Here is a 14,581-nt window from a genome sequence, read left to right as displayed (position 1 = left end):
CGGATGGGGTGGGGTACGCGTGGGGGCAGAGGGCTGGACAGACGGGTATGGGGGAAATGGATGAACAGGGCAGCACAGGGGATGGATGGATGGATGGATGGATGGATGGATGTGTGTGGGGATGAACTAATGGGTGGGTGTACAGACAGGCAGATGGATTTGTATGGGTGGAAAGATGGATGGATGGAGAGGTTTTCACACAGCCAGACGACGGACAGACAGACAGGGCGGTGTGCGGATGGGTGAGCAGACAGATGGACAGAGAGAGAAGCAGGCACGGGGACAGCCAAAGAGAGGGACAGACAGATGGACGCACAGCCGGCCGGGTCAGCCAGGGGAACGGGTCCATGCGCTGGAACGGAAGGACAGATGGAGATGCAGACAGACAGACACAAAGCTACCCCCCTCGCGGCCCTCACCTTCCAGCAGCGACAGCAGCATGACCACCATGTCCTTCTGCAGGTCCAGCAGCTCCTTCAGCAGCCCGATCTGGCTGGAGTCCTGGGGGAGACGGGGGGGCCCTGAAGTGCCGTGCCCCCGCCCCCGGTGCCCTCGTATGCCCGCAAGCCGCAAGCTCCGACAACCCCAGCTGGCACGCGCCTGCCAGGCTGGCCGTGCCCCCCTCCCCTCCCCCACGGACGCCCTGCAGCTGGGGGGGTGAGAGGCCGCCCCCCTCTTACCTCGGGGTCCAGCCCACTGCAGAAGGGCTCCTCAGGGCAGCGCAACAGAGAAACAGCATGGTGGGGACGGGCGGCCCCGAAGCGCCCGGCCTGCCCCCACCCACCTGTGTGCTCACACCTGCCTGCCACCCCCATGGCAAAGCACGTGCAGCCATTTGTGGAGAGGGGGCACATTCGGGGGGCTGGGGCTTGGCCCTAGAGGCTATCGCACCCCCACCAGTGCAGGAAGCGGGGCCGGGCCGCGCAGAAGCTGCCCCATGCCCGGGCGCCAGGGGCAGGAGTGGAGGGGACCCAGGCCAGACCAAAGCACAGTGGCACTGGGAGTCCAGCCCCGCGCTCCAGGGGTCCCCGTCGGTCTGGACAGGCCACGGATGGAGCTGCGTCGCGCCCCCATCTCCCAGTTCGAGGGGATGCAGGCAGGGGCCCCTGACCAGGGGCACTGAGTCAGCCAGGACCTGCCCCGCTGTCCCTCCTGGGGGGGTGACGCTGACCGCGGGCAGCAGGGGTTAGCTAGCGGAGGGGGGGGCTGTGGGGGCATCAGTACCAAGCGGGGGGCTGCCTGGCGCTGGGGTGGGTTAGTTTGGTCTGGCCTGGGGGGTGCAGGGGGGAAAGGAAGCGGGGGCACGGGTGCTTACGCCGTCTCGGGGTCCGGCGGGCGGGCGCATCTGTCACAGCAGAATAAAAATGTTATTGGGGAACATTTTTATGCAGCATTTTTGTATCGGGTGCCCTCGGCCCTTCCTTTATCACTGGGGGTGGGGCATGTGGGGGGCATCACCAATCCGGGGGGCGTGCACCACTGCAAAGCAAGGAGCACCCAGACGTCCTGGCTCCTGGCCCGCTAACTACTCTGCGCCACTCCTGGCCCCGGGCTGGGGCAGCGCCAGCTCTCGCTCTGACTGGTGATGACTCTGGTCCCCTCCCAGAGCGGGGAGAGATCCCAGGCGTCCGGGCTCCCAGCCCACCTTGCTCCAGCAGCTACACCTGACTTTCTTCCTGGAGTCAAAAAAGGGAACCGAGGCATCCAGGCTCCCAGCCGCCCCCCTCCCCACTTACTCTGCACCTAGACCCTACTCGCCTCCCGGGGTTGGGCAAGGAAGCCGGGCGTCCTGGCCCCCGCAACCCCCACCCCAGCTGGGTCTGGGCAGCGGGGCACAGGCAGGACAGACGGACAGACCCAATGGGCACGGATGGGCAGATGGACAGATGGGCTTTGCCTGGGGGGAGCCCTGCCCTGCGGCTCCGGAGGGCTGCCCTCCACCCCAACCCTGTCCTGCAGGGTGATGCTGCCTACGGGAACCTGGAGAGCTGTGCCGGCCGACGAGGAGCGGGGCTGTGGCCGTAGGAACACCCCCCCCAGGGCAGGGGGGGCTGGGGGCTGCCCCAGGGTGGGGCCGGGGGCGGTTCTTGGCTCATAAAGGAAGGCGAGACAGTGAATACAAAAATGGGTCTGCTACAGAGCGCCCAAAGCGGCTGGCACAGATCGGAGGGGTGGGGGTGGGGGGGGGCAGGACAGGCAGGGCACGGAGGAGCTGGGTTAGTGCAGAGACTCACGGGAGGGGCCCCCGGCCTGGCGGCACGGAGCACGGGCCCCTCCCGCCCTGGCCGCGGCTGCCCGCAAGGCCCCTGCCCGGGGGCCACGGCCATTACCTGCGCCAGCTTCATCATCATGTGGGCGAAGACGTGGAGGAAGCCGACCACGGCGTCCCACAGCCGGCTGTGCGCCAGGCTCTGCTGGTTCCCCGTGCACGGGCCCTGCGGGGGCGGGTGGGCATTAAGCGGGAGTCGGGACCGAGGGCCCCCGTGTCCCGGTGCCCCCCCCCGGCTAGCCTGGGGCGGGGGGAGCAGCTGCCTCTGGGGGCAGCATCCCCAGCCCGGACAGGGCCCGCACCCAGCCCCGGTGGGCCGAGGGGGGGGAAAACAGGCAGCACGGCACAGTGCTGGGGGGGGCTGGGACCGTACCTGGATGTACTCGGTGAGGCTGTTGAAGATCTGCTTGGCCACGGCCATGGCCTTGGAGAAGTTGCGCTTACCCTGCTCGTCGATGACGTCCTTGCCGGAGTAGTACCAGTAGAAGTCACTGATGGACTCCTGGGGGGTAGGAAAGGGGTGGGGGGTCAGTGCCCAGCATGGGAGCAGGGGCCGTGGGGCTCCAGCTGGCTGGTCAAAGTGATGGGGGCAGGAGTGGGGGAGGGTCTGGGGGGCTCTGGGCCACATGAGGTAGGGTATGGGGCAGGGGTGGGGGGGTCTCTGAGTCAGGCAGTGAGGAGTGGGACAGGGGGCTCTGGGGCCCATGGGATGGGCAGGGGTCTCTGAGGCAGACGGAGGGGGGTGAGGGAGTGGGATGGGGGCCTATGGGATGGGATGGGATGGGAGTGGGGGGATAGGGGTGGGGATCTCTGAGGCAGGTGAGGATTGAAGACTGGGATAGGGGGCTTGTGGGATGGGACGGGAGTGGGGGACAGGTGGGGGTCTCTGAGACAGGCAAGGGGGAGAGGTGGTGGGAGGGATGGCTGGCTGGGGGAGGTCCGACCTGCAGCCGCAGCAGATAGTCCACGGTGCAGATGATGATGTTGATGGTGGTCGTGTTGCCTGTCTGGGTGCGCAGGTAGTTCTGGAAATCTTTAGGGGGGCGGCGGGGCAGGGCAGAGACAGGGACACGACACCGGTCAGGGGGTCTCAGGAGAGCCCAGCCCTCACTCCCAATCCCCCACCCCTGGGGCTGGGGCCTTTGCTCCCGGCTCCGTCCCCGGCCCCCCCCATACCATTGTTGTGCCCCTCGCAGAGAAGCTGCAGGAAGCGGAAGAGGTCCTGCGTGAACTCGTCGTCCGACATCACCTTCTCTCCTGCGGCACGGGCGGGCGGGAGAGAGACAGGCCTAGCTCAGGCTGGGCCAGCGGCACACGGCCAAGGGTGGCAGGAGGGCGGGGGCGCACATGCCAAGGGCGGTGGGAGGGCAAGGGAGCACATGCCTAGGGCAGCAGGAGGGGGCATCAACGCCAGCACACTCCAACAGGCAGGGGCAGCGCCACCCACCCGGTCAGCGGGGCATGCGTCTCGTTAGGGGCACCTTCGTTAGCAGAGGCAGGCAGCACCACGCACCTGGAAACAGAGGGAGGGGGGTGCCCAGGCATGCCCATAGGCAGGGACGGGGGACAGGTCCCAGAGCCTCGTTAAGCCCGTGCTGGTTAATGAATGAGTTGCCAAAGGCAGTGAGTGATGTCATGAATCCGGGGGGAAGGGTTCATGCCACTCATGACAGATCTGATGCCACCACATGGCCTCCTAGGAGGGTCTGGGGGTGGGGGGCAGTTGGGAGAAGGGGGGGATGGGCAGGAAAGATTGGGGGAGTTGGCCTCCATCTTCCATGCTGGGACCCCCACATCCAGCCCCCGCCCAGCCCCAAACACCACCCGCCCATAGCGAGACGCCGGCACAGCACGACGGAGACACTCGGCCACGACCACACGCACACACAACGCGTGACGCGCCGGGGACAGGACGCCACGGGTCAGAGCCGGGCCCGGCCACAAAGAAGCCAACGCAGGAGGGCCAAACGGGGCGGCCGGACAAGAGATGCTCCACGCGACAGGGGGCATGGGTGCCCCACGGGGAGACGACAGAGGCAGCGAACAACCCGCGGCTGCCCTCCCCCACGGCTGCCCTCCCCATGGGCACCGATAAGCTCCCACAGACACGGCCCCGACAGCACGCAGCTCCCTGCCTGCCCCCGGCAGAACACGCCGCCGCCACGGCCATGCAACATGGAGACCATGGAGACGCCACGTGGCTGCAACATGGGACCACAGAGACGCCACGCGGCTGCAACACGGGACCACAGAGACGCCACGCGGCTGCAACACGGGACCACGGAGATGCCACGCGGCTGCGACATGGGACCACAAAGATGCCACGCGGCTGCAACACGGGACCACGGAGACGCCACGCGGCTGCGACACGGAGATACCACGGAGGCCAGACCGTCACACCGCAAACACACTGAGATGCCACAACGGCGCCCGTGGGGAACCCACGTGGCCACAGCCCTAGGAGGGCTCATGGCTGCGTCTGGGGCTCTGGGAGCTACGTGGGAAGGGGCCCCTCACCCCTGACAGCTGCCTGGGGGCAGGGGGGCAGCAACTGGGCGTCTCAGCCAGAAGCTCCCGCCCTACGGGTCTGGGAGTGGAACTGATACTGGAGAGGAGCCTGGGGGACTTGGCCGTGGCCTGAGTCCCACCCAGGGATGACGTGGCTCATGGCATGGAGGGAAACCCGGACACCAGAGTTAGAGCTTGGGGGGAGAAGGGGGTGCAGTTAGTGCTCCGTGCAGACCGAGACGACCTCCCACCCCCATCCCCAACGGCACCCAGGCCACGTCCTCAGCCAGAAAGGGACATGCCTCAGGGCTGATCAAAGCCTCCGAGTCCCTGCCCCAACCACCCAGCACGGACCCCCCTTGACCCACACACACCAGCACCCCCGGAGACCCCCCCCCGGCCATGGCAGGGAGAGCCCTGACAACGTGGCCAGGGCCCGTCCAGGCCACCAAGGGCCGGGTCCATGGACCCGTGGGGGGGTCTGATCAGCTTCCACGCGGGGTTAGATAGAGCAAGGCAGCGCCCGGTGCGATGCAAAGACAAGAGGGTCTTTTACCGTTCTCGCGGTTGATGACTGGGGTGCCAAGATGGGGGGGCAAAGGGGAACGGGGGAGGGAAGAGAAGGGGAGGGGAGAGAGGAGGTGAGTAAGGCAGCCACGGCAAGAAGAGGAAATGATTATGGGGGGGAAGAGGCAGAGCCCCCCATGGGTTGAGTGCCCGGATTAATAGCGGGGGCGGGAGCCGTGGACACAGACCAGGGTGGGGGGATGGAAACAGGGTTCTGGGGGCTGCAGGAAGGGAGCCGAGCAGGGCAGGGCAGGGCAGGGCAGGGCAGGGCAGGGGGGAGTGGTCCAGACGCCGCACTAGATGGGCCCAGGGTCTGGAGCCAGCCAGCAACCAGCACAAGGACTCCCCCGCCCAGGGCGGCTGCACCCGACTCACCGCGCCCCAACATGGCCTCGGGCGTGACCCTGCCCCACTGGGCACCACAGGACGGCTCTGACCCCCCCACCCCCCCAGGATCCAGGGGCTGGGCACTCCCCAAGTGTCCCCATCACCATGCCTCTGTCCCCGCTCCAACCTCCCTGCATGCTGGGCTCAGCCCAGGCCCACCAGCAGGGGCTGGGGGCTGTGCCCGGTAAGGTGGGGGAGGCACTCACTGGTTCCATCCTCCGTCACCATGCCCAGCCCCTCGGCCTTGTTCTGCCTCTCAAAGGCATTCAGGTCCAGGACGCTGCAGGGCACAGGGGTGGCTGGGGTGAGGACCAGGCCCAGCTCCCCACATCCACCCACGCCCCCTCCCCACATAGCCGCGGGGCTCCAGGAGCAAAGAGCTGGCGCCGGAGGGGAAGGGAGGGAGGAGGGTGCCGTGAGCCGGGCAGGTGGACGGCGGGGGGCTCACCTGCAGGTCTGCATCAGGGCCTGCGTGCTTTGGAAGAACCCGATCTCCTTCTTGTCCTTTAGGTAATCCAGCATTTTCTGAGGTGGGGAGAGGGGGCCCATTAGAAACAGACGCCTGGCACATGCCCTGACATCCAGCTCCCGCCCCTCTAACTCCCGGGGCCGCTGGCGGCACGCGGCGGGTACCCGCTGGCTACCTCCCACCCATTAGCCAGGCCTGGGGGGGGCTCTGGCTCGTACCTGTTGCACATCCACGTTGCCTCCGTTGAGGATGGCGATGCCAAGTTTGAGGGTGGACGACACCATGTCGCTGCGCTCCCCTGCCGAGGGCAACGTGCTCCAGTTACCCCTGGGGCGGGGGGCACCAGGCAACCGGACTAGACGGCTCTGACCACCGAGTCCCGCTCCGGCCCCCAGCCCCGCTCCCAGCCGGCTCGGGCCCCCCATCACCTTTGCAGGCGCTGATCATCTGCAGCACCATCTCGGCGGCGCCACGGTTGTGCAGCCGGGCCTGCTGGTACAGCAGCTTCTGCTTCTCCATCTCCTTCTCCTGGGAGTGGGGAGAGGCACCGGGTCAGCACGGCGGGGTGGGGGCGTAGCGGGATGGGGGGGAAGGGGTGCGCGCATACCTCGAAGGAGGCTTCAGCCTCCTCTTCTTCCTGTTCACCTTCCTCTTCACCTTCCTCAGTGTGACAGCTCTGGGGGGAGAAGGGCAGCGGGGGCGGCATGAGGGGTGTCCCGCAGCCTGGCTCTGCCTCTGGCCCCCAGGGAGGAGGAAAGAGGAAGGAGCAGGGGGGTCTCTCACCTTGGCCATGATGTCGGCGTACGCTATGTACAGATAATCCTTCTCCAGTTTGCTGAAAGGCAGCGAGAGGGCGGGGGTCAGAGCCACGCATGCCGGACCCCGCGCTAGCCCCCGCGGCCCCTCAGAGAACCCGGGCGTCCGGACTCACCGCCCCCACCCTTTTGGGGACCGGGAGGAGAACCCCGAGTCCCACCTCCCCGCTTGAACCCACGAGACCCCGCTCCTCCCTGAGCTGGGAGACAACCCAGGAGTCCTGACCCCGACTCCGAGGCCCAGCGGGGAGGGGCTGTCCCTCTGGACCATGCCCCCCCCAGCGCCGCACCCACCTCTTCTCGGTCAGCGCCGTGCGGCTGAAGTGCAGGATGAGCTGGTGCAGGGGATCCGGCTTCTTCTCCTGCTGCTCTTCCTCCTCTTCCTCCTCCTCTCCCGACTTCTGCTCCCGGCACAGAGGGGAGGCGTGAGCGGCGCCCACCGGCCCCAGGGCTTTGGGGGTCGCCGGGGCCGGGGAGCAGGGGGGAGGGGCTGCTACCCCACTCCGGGCATTGCCACCAGCTGGTGCCAGGGGGGGCAGTGACAGAACAGGCCAGAAGTGGGAGATGAACCCAGGCGTCCCGACACCCAGGCGGGGAGAAGGGGGAAAGCCCCCCACGGCCCCGATCCTGGCTCCGACTCACAGCCAGGTCGTCAATCATCTTGTCCTCGAAGGCGTGCTCCTCCGACAAGATCCACGACAGCTTGTAGGCTTCCAGGAACATGTTGCAGGCCCGGTGCCTGCGAGAGGGGGGTCCCCAGTGAGCACCCCTTTGGCACGTGGGGGCTGGGCACCCCAGGGTAGGGAGCTCTGGACTTTGCTGGGGGGCCGCAGGGGGGCTCATGTGGCATACAGGATGCTCCATAGCGGTGGAGGCAGCACGGGGCTGGGCGGCCCGGGGGGAAGCTGGGGACCCCGAGGGGGGCACAGACCTGGGCAGGTTGTAGAGCGGCGTCATGCGGAAGCAGGCGACCACGGCGCGGCGGCGCTGCTTGGACAGCAGCTTGTGCCACACGGCCTTCTTGGACTTGTAGGGGTGCTCCGTCTGTCGGGGGAGGGAGTATTAGAGCCGCCGGACCCCCCCCCCGGGCCTGGCTCTCCCCCCCGGGCCTCTCCGCACCTGCTCCAGGTGGAAGAGCACAGCGGAGACCTCCTGCACGCGCCGCACGACCTTCTCGGGGTTGTCGCAGTCCTCGGCCTTGCCGGCCATCTCGCGGTACAGCGCCAGCTGCCAGCGCATCGCCGACACGTTCTCGCACTGCGAGGGGCACCGCTTCAGTGCCGGGGCCCCTGTCCGGACACCAGGGACCCCGTGCCCCCCAACCTGCTCCCTGCCTGGGCATCAGGGTCCTGACACCGCCCCCGACAGATGCTGGGGTCTCTGCGCCCCCCAACCTGCTCTCTGCCTGGGTGTCGGGGTCCCAACACTACCCCACCCCGACGCTTGTGTCCCCGTGCCCCCCAACTTGCTCTCTGCCCAGGCATCGGGGTCCCAACACTACCACACACCCAGGTGCTGGGGTCCCTGCACCCCGCAACTTGCTCCATGCCCGGGTATCGGGGTCCTGACCCACCCAGACCACGGGGTCCCAATCCCCCAAGCTTCTCCCCTCCCACACCCTGCAGGAGGGGTCCCGGCACCCCCAGCCCAGACCCAGGGAGAGGCTGACGTGGGTCTGGAGATGGGCAGAGACAGGCGGAGCGCGGGACGGGCACGGCCCTCACCTTGCCTTGCAGGTGCAGGTTGTTGTTGAGGAACTCCCGCACCTCCTCATCTGTGTCTTTCTGCGTGTGGGGGGCACAAGAGCTCGTTAAGCTGACGACCCAGCCCCTCACCCCTGCACACGACCCCCAAGCAGCTCCCCCTGGCACGCCCCCCCCCCCACCCCCAGCAAGACCTTGAGCAACCCCGGCTTGCTGCGCTCAGGCCCACTAGAGCCCCCCCCCGGCCTGCCCCAACCCAGCCCCCCAAGCCTGTTGTTGCAGCCCCCATCCTCCCGGCCTGCCCCCCCCCGGCCCACCAGGGCGTAGCGGGTCTTGGCCAGGTTGATGAGCTCCTGGTCAGTGGGCGAGCACATGTTGAGGCCAATGGGCAGCATCTTCTTGAGCGTGGCCACGATGAGCGAGGTCTGCACCGAGTACCGGTCCCCGCGGCGCTTCTTCTTGGTGCGCTCCTGGTCCGAGCCGCCCGACTGGGGGGTAGAAACGGTGGGGAGGGGGGAGGTGAGCGCAGCTGGGACCCCCCCTGCCCAGCCTCCCCCATCCCCATGTCTCTGCCCCCATCCCACCGGCCCAGGCAGAAGCACCCGGCGGCACAAGCACGACGACTGGAAGCGCCAGCCAGGAGCAGTGTGGCCCCGGGGCGGGCAGCGCGGGTCGGGGTGAGGGGGCTCAGGCCCTGGCAGGAGGGGTGGGGGTGTCAGCAGGAGAAGGCGAAGGTCATGGGGTCATCAAGGCATTTGGGAATCAGGGGTCCATATAGGGTGGGGAGTCACCCTTCACCCTAGGGGTCAGACCCAGCTGGGGGGTGGGGTCACAGGGGGGAATAGGTCATGCCTGGCTAGGGGGACAGGTCACAAGGGTCGGGCCTGCGGTGGGGGCCGAGGTCACAGGGGTCAGGGCTGGGGGGGTCACGGAGACCAGACCCATCTTGGGGACCAAGGTCCCAGGACCCCGGCCATGCCCCCACCCCTGCCCCATAACCCACCCCTCCTCCAGCACGGCCCCAGGCAGACCCCCCCATGCCACGCGGCAGCCCCACGAGCTCCCATAATCCTCTTGTGACATCCCCGAGCAACGCCCCCCCACCCCGTGCAGCCCCCGCGATGTCACAACGCCCGATTATGAGTTCGTGATCCCGCGGGGGGGGGCACAGGGCAGGAACAGGACCCGCCCCCGCCCCCCCGACAATGCCACCAGCTCTGCCCGAGCGCGTGGGCGCTGCACTGGCGCTGGCACATGCACATCTGAAGATGCCCCCCACAAAAGCCCTGGGCAAAAAGCACCAGAGAGATAGAAGCGCCAGGCCAGGTGCATTGTGGGACAGCGCTGGCCCCCACTGGGGGGGGGGCCAGCAAGGTGCCATGCGATGGCTGCGAGGGCAGCGGGTGCTGACCTGGCCTTCTCCAGACTAAACCCCGGGCGGGCGGAGAGGAAGAGATGAGACAGAAGAGAAGAGACGTGTTAGGCAAGGGTTGCCCCCGCGCCCCAAGCAGCTCCGGGGCCCCCAAAACCCCCTACGGCAGCATGGGGAGGGGCTGGGGCAGCAAGCAGGGGGCCAGAGGCTGATACGGGGGGAGGGAGGGGGTCTGCTGCCAAGGAAGGGGGCATTGGGGGGCAGGCAGGGTCCTACAGGCCAGTGGGGGTTATGGGGGACAGCCCTGGGGATGCTACACGGCTCGGCAGGGAGGTATTTGCTGCTTGGTCCATACATGAGGGAGATGGCGGGGAGAGACTGGGGGAGATGAGAGAGATAAGGGGAAGAAATGGGGTGAGATGAGGGGGGAGATGTAGAGAAATGGGGGAGATGGGAGATTGTACAGAAAGGACAGGGTGGGGAAGAAAGGGGGGGGGTTGCGCTCTATGTCAATGAGCAATACACATCAACCCTCATCAAGACAGAATCCGAGGCTGAGGAAGTAGAAGGATTGTGGGTTAGGTTACATGGGGGGCAAGGAGAAAGGGATTTGGTGGTAGGGGTCTGCTACAGACCCCCACACCAAGGGGAAGAACTAGATGCGGGGCTCCTGAGGCAACTCTCGGAGACCATAAAAGCTAAAGAGGCGGTAGTCATGGGGGACCTAAACTACCCGGACATCTGCTGGGAGACGCAGACAGCAAGGTCCCATCGCTCACGCAGGTTTCTAACCTGTGTACAGGACCTCCACCTGACACAGGAGGTGCATGGTCCCACTAGGGGGAATGCCATACTGGATCTGGTATTGGCAACGGGGGATGACATGATAGGGGACCTCCAGATCGGTAGCCATTTGGGGAACAGTGATCACCTAATAATAGAATTCAACAGAAGACAGCGAGTGGGTAAGGTAACTAGTAGGGTGAAAGTGCTAGACTTTAGGAAAGCTGATCTCATTGCACTCAGGCGATTAGTCAAGGACGCACTGCAGAGTAGGAGTTTTGAAGGGATGGGAGCCCAAGAAGGGTGGCTGTGCCTAAAGGAAACGATCCTTTGGGCACAAAGCAAGACGATCCCCGAGCTAGGCAAAAGAGGGAAAGGGGCCAGGAGGCTTCCATGGCTGACCAGAGAAATCCAGGGCAGCCTAAGGGCCAAAAGGGGAGCACATAAAAAGTGGAAACAGGGTGAGATCACTAAAGATGAATATACCTCCTCTGCTCGTGCTTGTAGGGAGGCAGTTAGGCGGGCCAAAGCTACCATGGAGCTGAGGATGGCATCCCAAGTAAAGGACAACAAGAAATTGTTTTTCAGCTATATAGGGAGTAAAAGGAAGACCCAGGGAGGAATAGGACCGCTGCTAAATGGGCAGAAACAATTGGTGACAGATAGAGGGGACAAGGCTGAACTCCTCAACGAGTTCTTTGCCTCAGTATTCCTAAGCGAGGGGCACGACAAGTCTCTCACTGGGGTTGTAGAGAGGCAGCAGCAAGGCGCCAGACTGCCATGCGTAGATCCTGAGATGGTGCAGAGTCATTTGGAAGAACTGGATGCCTGTAAGTCGGCAGGCCCGGATGGGCTCCATCCGAGGGTGCTGAAGGCACTGGCCGACATCACTGCAGAGCCACTGGCGGGAATATTCGAATGCTCGTGGCGCGCAGGCCAAGTCCCGGAGGACTGGAAAAGGGCCAACGTGGTCCCCATTTTCAAAAAGGGGAGGAAGGAGGACCCGGGCAACTATAGGCCAGTCAGTCTCACCTCCATCCTTGGCAAAGTCTTTGAAAAAATTATCAAGGCTCACATTTGCAAGAGCCCGGCAGGGCAAATTATGCTGAGGGGAAACCAGCACGGGTTTGTGGCGGGCAGATTGTGCCTGACCAATCTAGTGTCTTTCTATGACCAGGTTACGAAACGCCTGGACACAGGAGGAGGGGTGGATGTCGTATACTTAGACTTCAGGAAGGCCTTCGATACGGTATCCCACCCCATACTGGTGAACAAGCTAAGAGGCTGTGATGTGGATGACTGCACAGTCCGGTGGGTGGCAAATTGGCTAGAGGGTCGCACCCAGAGAGTCGTGGTGGATGGGTCGGTCTCGACCTGGAAGGGTGTGGGCAGTGGGGTCCCGCAGGGCTCGGTCCTTGGACCGATACTCTTTAATGTCTTCATCAGTGACTTGGACGAGGGAGTGAAATGTACTCTGTCCAAGTTTGCGGATGACACAAAGCTATGGGGAGAAGTGGACACGCCGGAGGGCAGGGAACAGCTGCAGGCAGACCTGGGCAGGTTGGACAAGTGGGCAGAAAACAACAGGATGCAGTTCAACAAGGAGAAATGCAAAGTGCTGCACCTAGGGAGGAAAAATGTCCAGCACACCTACAGCCTAGGGAATGACCTGCTGGGTGGCACGGAGGTGGAAAGGGATCTTGGAGTCCTAGTGGACTCCAAGATGAACATGAGCCGGCAGTGTGACAGCCATCAGAAAAGCCAATGGCACTTTATCGTGCATCAGCAGATGCATGACGAATAGATCCAAGGAGGTGATACTTCCCCTCTATCGGGCGCTGGTCAGACCGCAGTTGGAGTATTGCGTGCAATTCTGGGCGCCGCACTTCAAGAAGGATGCGGATAACCTGGAGAGGGTCCAGAGAAGGGCCACTCGTATGGTCAAGGGCCTGCAGACCAAGCCCTACGAGGAGAGACTAGAGAAACTGGACCTTTTCAGCCTCCGCAAGAGAAGGTTGAGAGGCGACCTTGTGGCTGCCTATAAGTTCATCACGGGGGCACAGAAGGGAATTGGTGAGGCTTTACTCACCAAGGCGCCCCCGGGGGTTACAAGAAATAATGGCCACAAGCTAGCAGAGAGCAGATTTAGACTGGACATTAGGAAGAACTTCTTCACAGTTCGAGTGGCCAAGGTCTGGAACGGGCTCCCAAGGGAGGTGGTGCTCTCCCCTACCCTGGGGGTCTTCAAGAGGAGGTTGGATATGCATCTAGCTGGGGTCATCTAGACCCAGCACTCTTTCCTGCCTATGCAGGGGGTCGGACTCGATGATCTATTGAGGTCCCTTCCGACCCTAGCATCTATGAATCTATGGGGGGAGAGGACATGGAGATGATGAGACATGGAGGAGATGAGGGGGAGATGAGGAGGAGAAATGGGGGGAGGTGATGAGAAATGGGGGAGATGGGGAGGAGAAATGGGGGGAGGGGAGGAAAAATGGGGGAGATGGGGGGAGATGAGAAATGGGGAAGATGAGGGGGAGAAATGGGGGGAGGTGATGAGAAATGGGGGAGATGGGGAGGAGAAATGGGGGGAGGGGAAGAAAAATGGGGGAGATGGGGGGAGATGAGAAATGGGGAAGATGAGGGGGAGAAATGGGGGGAGGTGATGAGAAATGGGGGAGATGGGGAGGAGAAATGGGGGGAGGGGAGGAAAAATGGGGGAGATGGGGGGAGATGAGAAATGGGGGGGAGATGAGGGGGAGAAATGGGGTGAGATGAGGGGGGACACGGAGAAAAATGGGGGAGATGACATGGAAATGATGAGAAATGGGGGAGACGAGGGAGAGATAAGGGGAGAAATGGGGGAGATGGGGGGAGAAGTGAGAGGAGATGGGGGAGAAATGGGGCAGAGACGGTGGAGACTGGGGAGAAATGGGGGGAGATGTCCGTGTCCTTCTGCCGGGCTCTGAGAAGGCCGTGGCCCCGGCACGATTCGCACTCGTGCCAGTGGCTCCTGGCCCAGCCCAGGCCCCGCATGGGCCGTCCCGGGGGCTGCCGGCTCACCCCCCCAGGGAGGTCTCCCGGGCTGGGGGGTCACCTTGGACATCTTGCTCTTGCTGTCGGCCGTCAGGAAGGACATGTTGTTGATCTCGTTCTGCACCACGAAGTTCTGCTCCTCCCGCTTGAAGTTCTGTGGGGTGGAGGGAGGGGCTGGGACGGGGCCGCGATGGAGACCCCCCACCGGGCCTTGCTGGGGCAGCACTGACCTGCCCCAATCTGGTTTCCCCGCCGGGCGCCTGTTCCTGGTGCCCCCCCCAGACTCACGTGGGACTTGGACCAGTAGATGAAGACCTCCCCGACCATCCGGAACAGCTCCTCCGCATCCTCGCTGGGCTCCGTCAGCCACTTCGCCCTGCCCGGCCGGGGGTGCCATCAGCCCCTGCCCGCTGGCCCCAGGGTGGGGGAGTCAGCTCCCCCCATACCCGCCCCAGGACTCGAACCAGGGGCTGGAGCTCTCTCCTGTGGCTCTTCCTGGCCCCACCCCTGCTGGGGCTCCGCCTCCTGTGGCCCCAGCCCCTTCCCATGGCTAGAGCAGTGACTCTGCCCCCTCCACTGGCTCCGCCCCTATCCTGTAGTCCCTGGGAGCAGTGGCCCCACCTCCCATGGCCCCATCCTGCCTGTGGCTCCACCTCCTCGTGGTCCCTGGGA

General features: G+C 64.7%; 1 protein-coding gene across 6 annotated transcripts in view; it reads right to left on the bottom strand.

Moving 5' to 3' along the window:
* The window catches only part of RYR1 (ryanodine receptor 1), a 57,552-nt gene that overhangs the window by 5,964 nt on the left and 37,007 nt on the right, over positions 1–14,581 (bottom strand). For 2 of the 6 annotated variants that reach the window (XM_059719361.1, XM_059719362.1), the window contains exons 68-89: positions 14,198–14,285; positions 13,971–14,063; positions 10,130–10,144; positions 9,036–9,206; positions 8,740–8,799; positions 8,135–8,272; positions 7,947–8,059; positions 7,658–7,754; positions 7,310–7,416; positions 6,984–7,035; positions 6,808–6,876; positions 6,629–6,728; positions 6,419–6,498; positions 6,180–6,256; positions 5,938–6,011; positions 5,334–5,351; positions 3,446–3,526; positions 3,214–3,302; positions 2,643–2,771; positions 2,331–2,435; positions 1,316–1,345; positions 420–501 (exon numbers count right to left, since the gene is read on the bottom strand). In XM_059719361.1, the coding sequence (XP_059575344.1) occupies positions 420–501; positions 1,316–1,345; positions 2,331–2,435; positions 2,643–2,771; positions 3,214–3,302; positions 3,446–3,526; positions 5,334–5,351; positions 5,938–6,011; positions 6,180–6,256; positions 6,419–6,498; positions 6,629–6,728; positions 6,808–6,876; positions 6,984–7,035; positions 7,310–7,416; positions 7,658–7,754; positions 7,947–8,059; positions 8,135–8,272; positions 8,740–8,799; positions 9,036–9,206; positions 10,130–10,144; positions 13,971–14,063; positions 14,198–14,285 (1,868 nt within the window). The remainder of the gene's footprint in view (positions 1–419; positions 502–1,315; positions 1,346–2,330; positions 2,436–2,642; positions 2,772–3,213; positions 3,303–3,445; positions 3,527–5,333; positions 5,352–5,937; positions 6,012–6,179; positions 6,257–6,418; positions 6,499–6,628; positions 6,729–6,807; positions 6,877–6,983; positions 7,036–7,309; positions 7,417–7,657; positions 7,755–7,946; positions 8,060–8,134; positions 8,273–8,739; positions 8,800–9,035; positions 9,207–10,129; positions 10,145–13,970; positions 14,064–14,197; positions 14,286–14,581) is intronic. The other 4 variants (XM_059719363.1, XM_059719365.1, XM_059719364.1 and 1 more) reach the window with 2 other exon arrangements.

This window comes from Alligator mississippiensis, chromosome 15 (genome assembly GCF_030867095.1).
Source record: "Alligator mississippiensis isolate rAllMis1 chromosome 15, rAllMis1, whole genome shotgun sequence".
Classification (NCBI taxonomy): Eukaryota; Metazoa; Chordata; order Crocodylia; family Alligatoridae; genus Alligator; species Alligator mississippiensis.
Note: the sequence above shows the minus strand (reverse complement) of the source record. Positions and strands in the feature narration are given on the sequence as shown.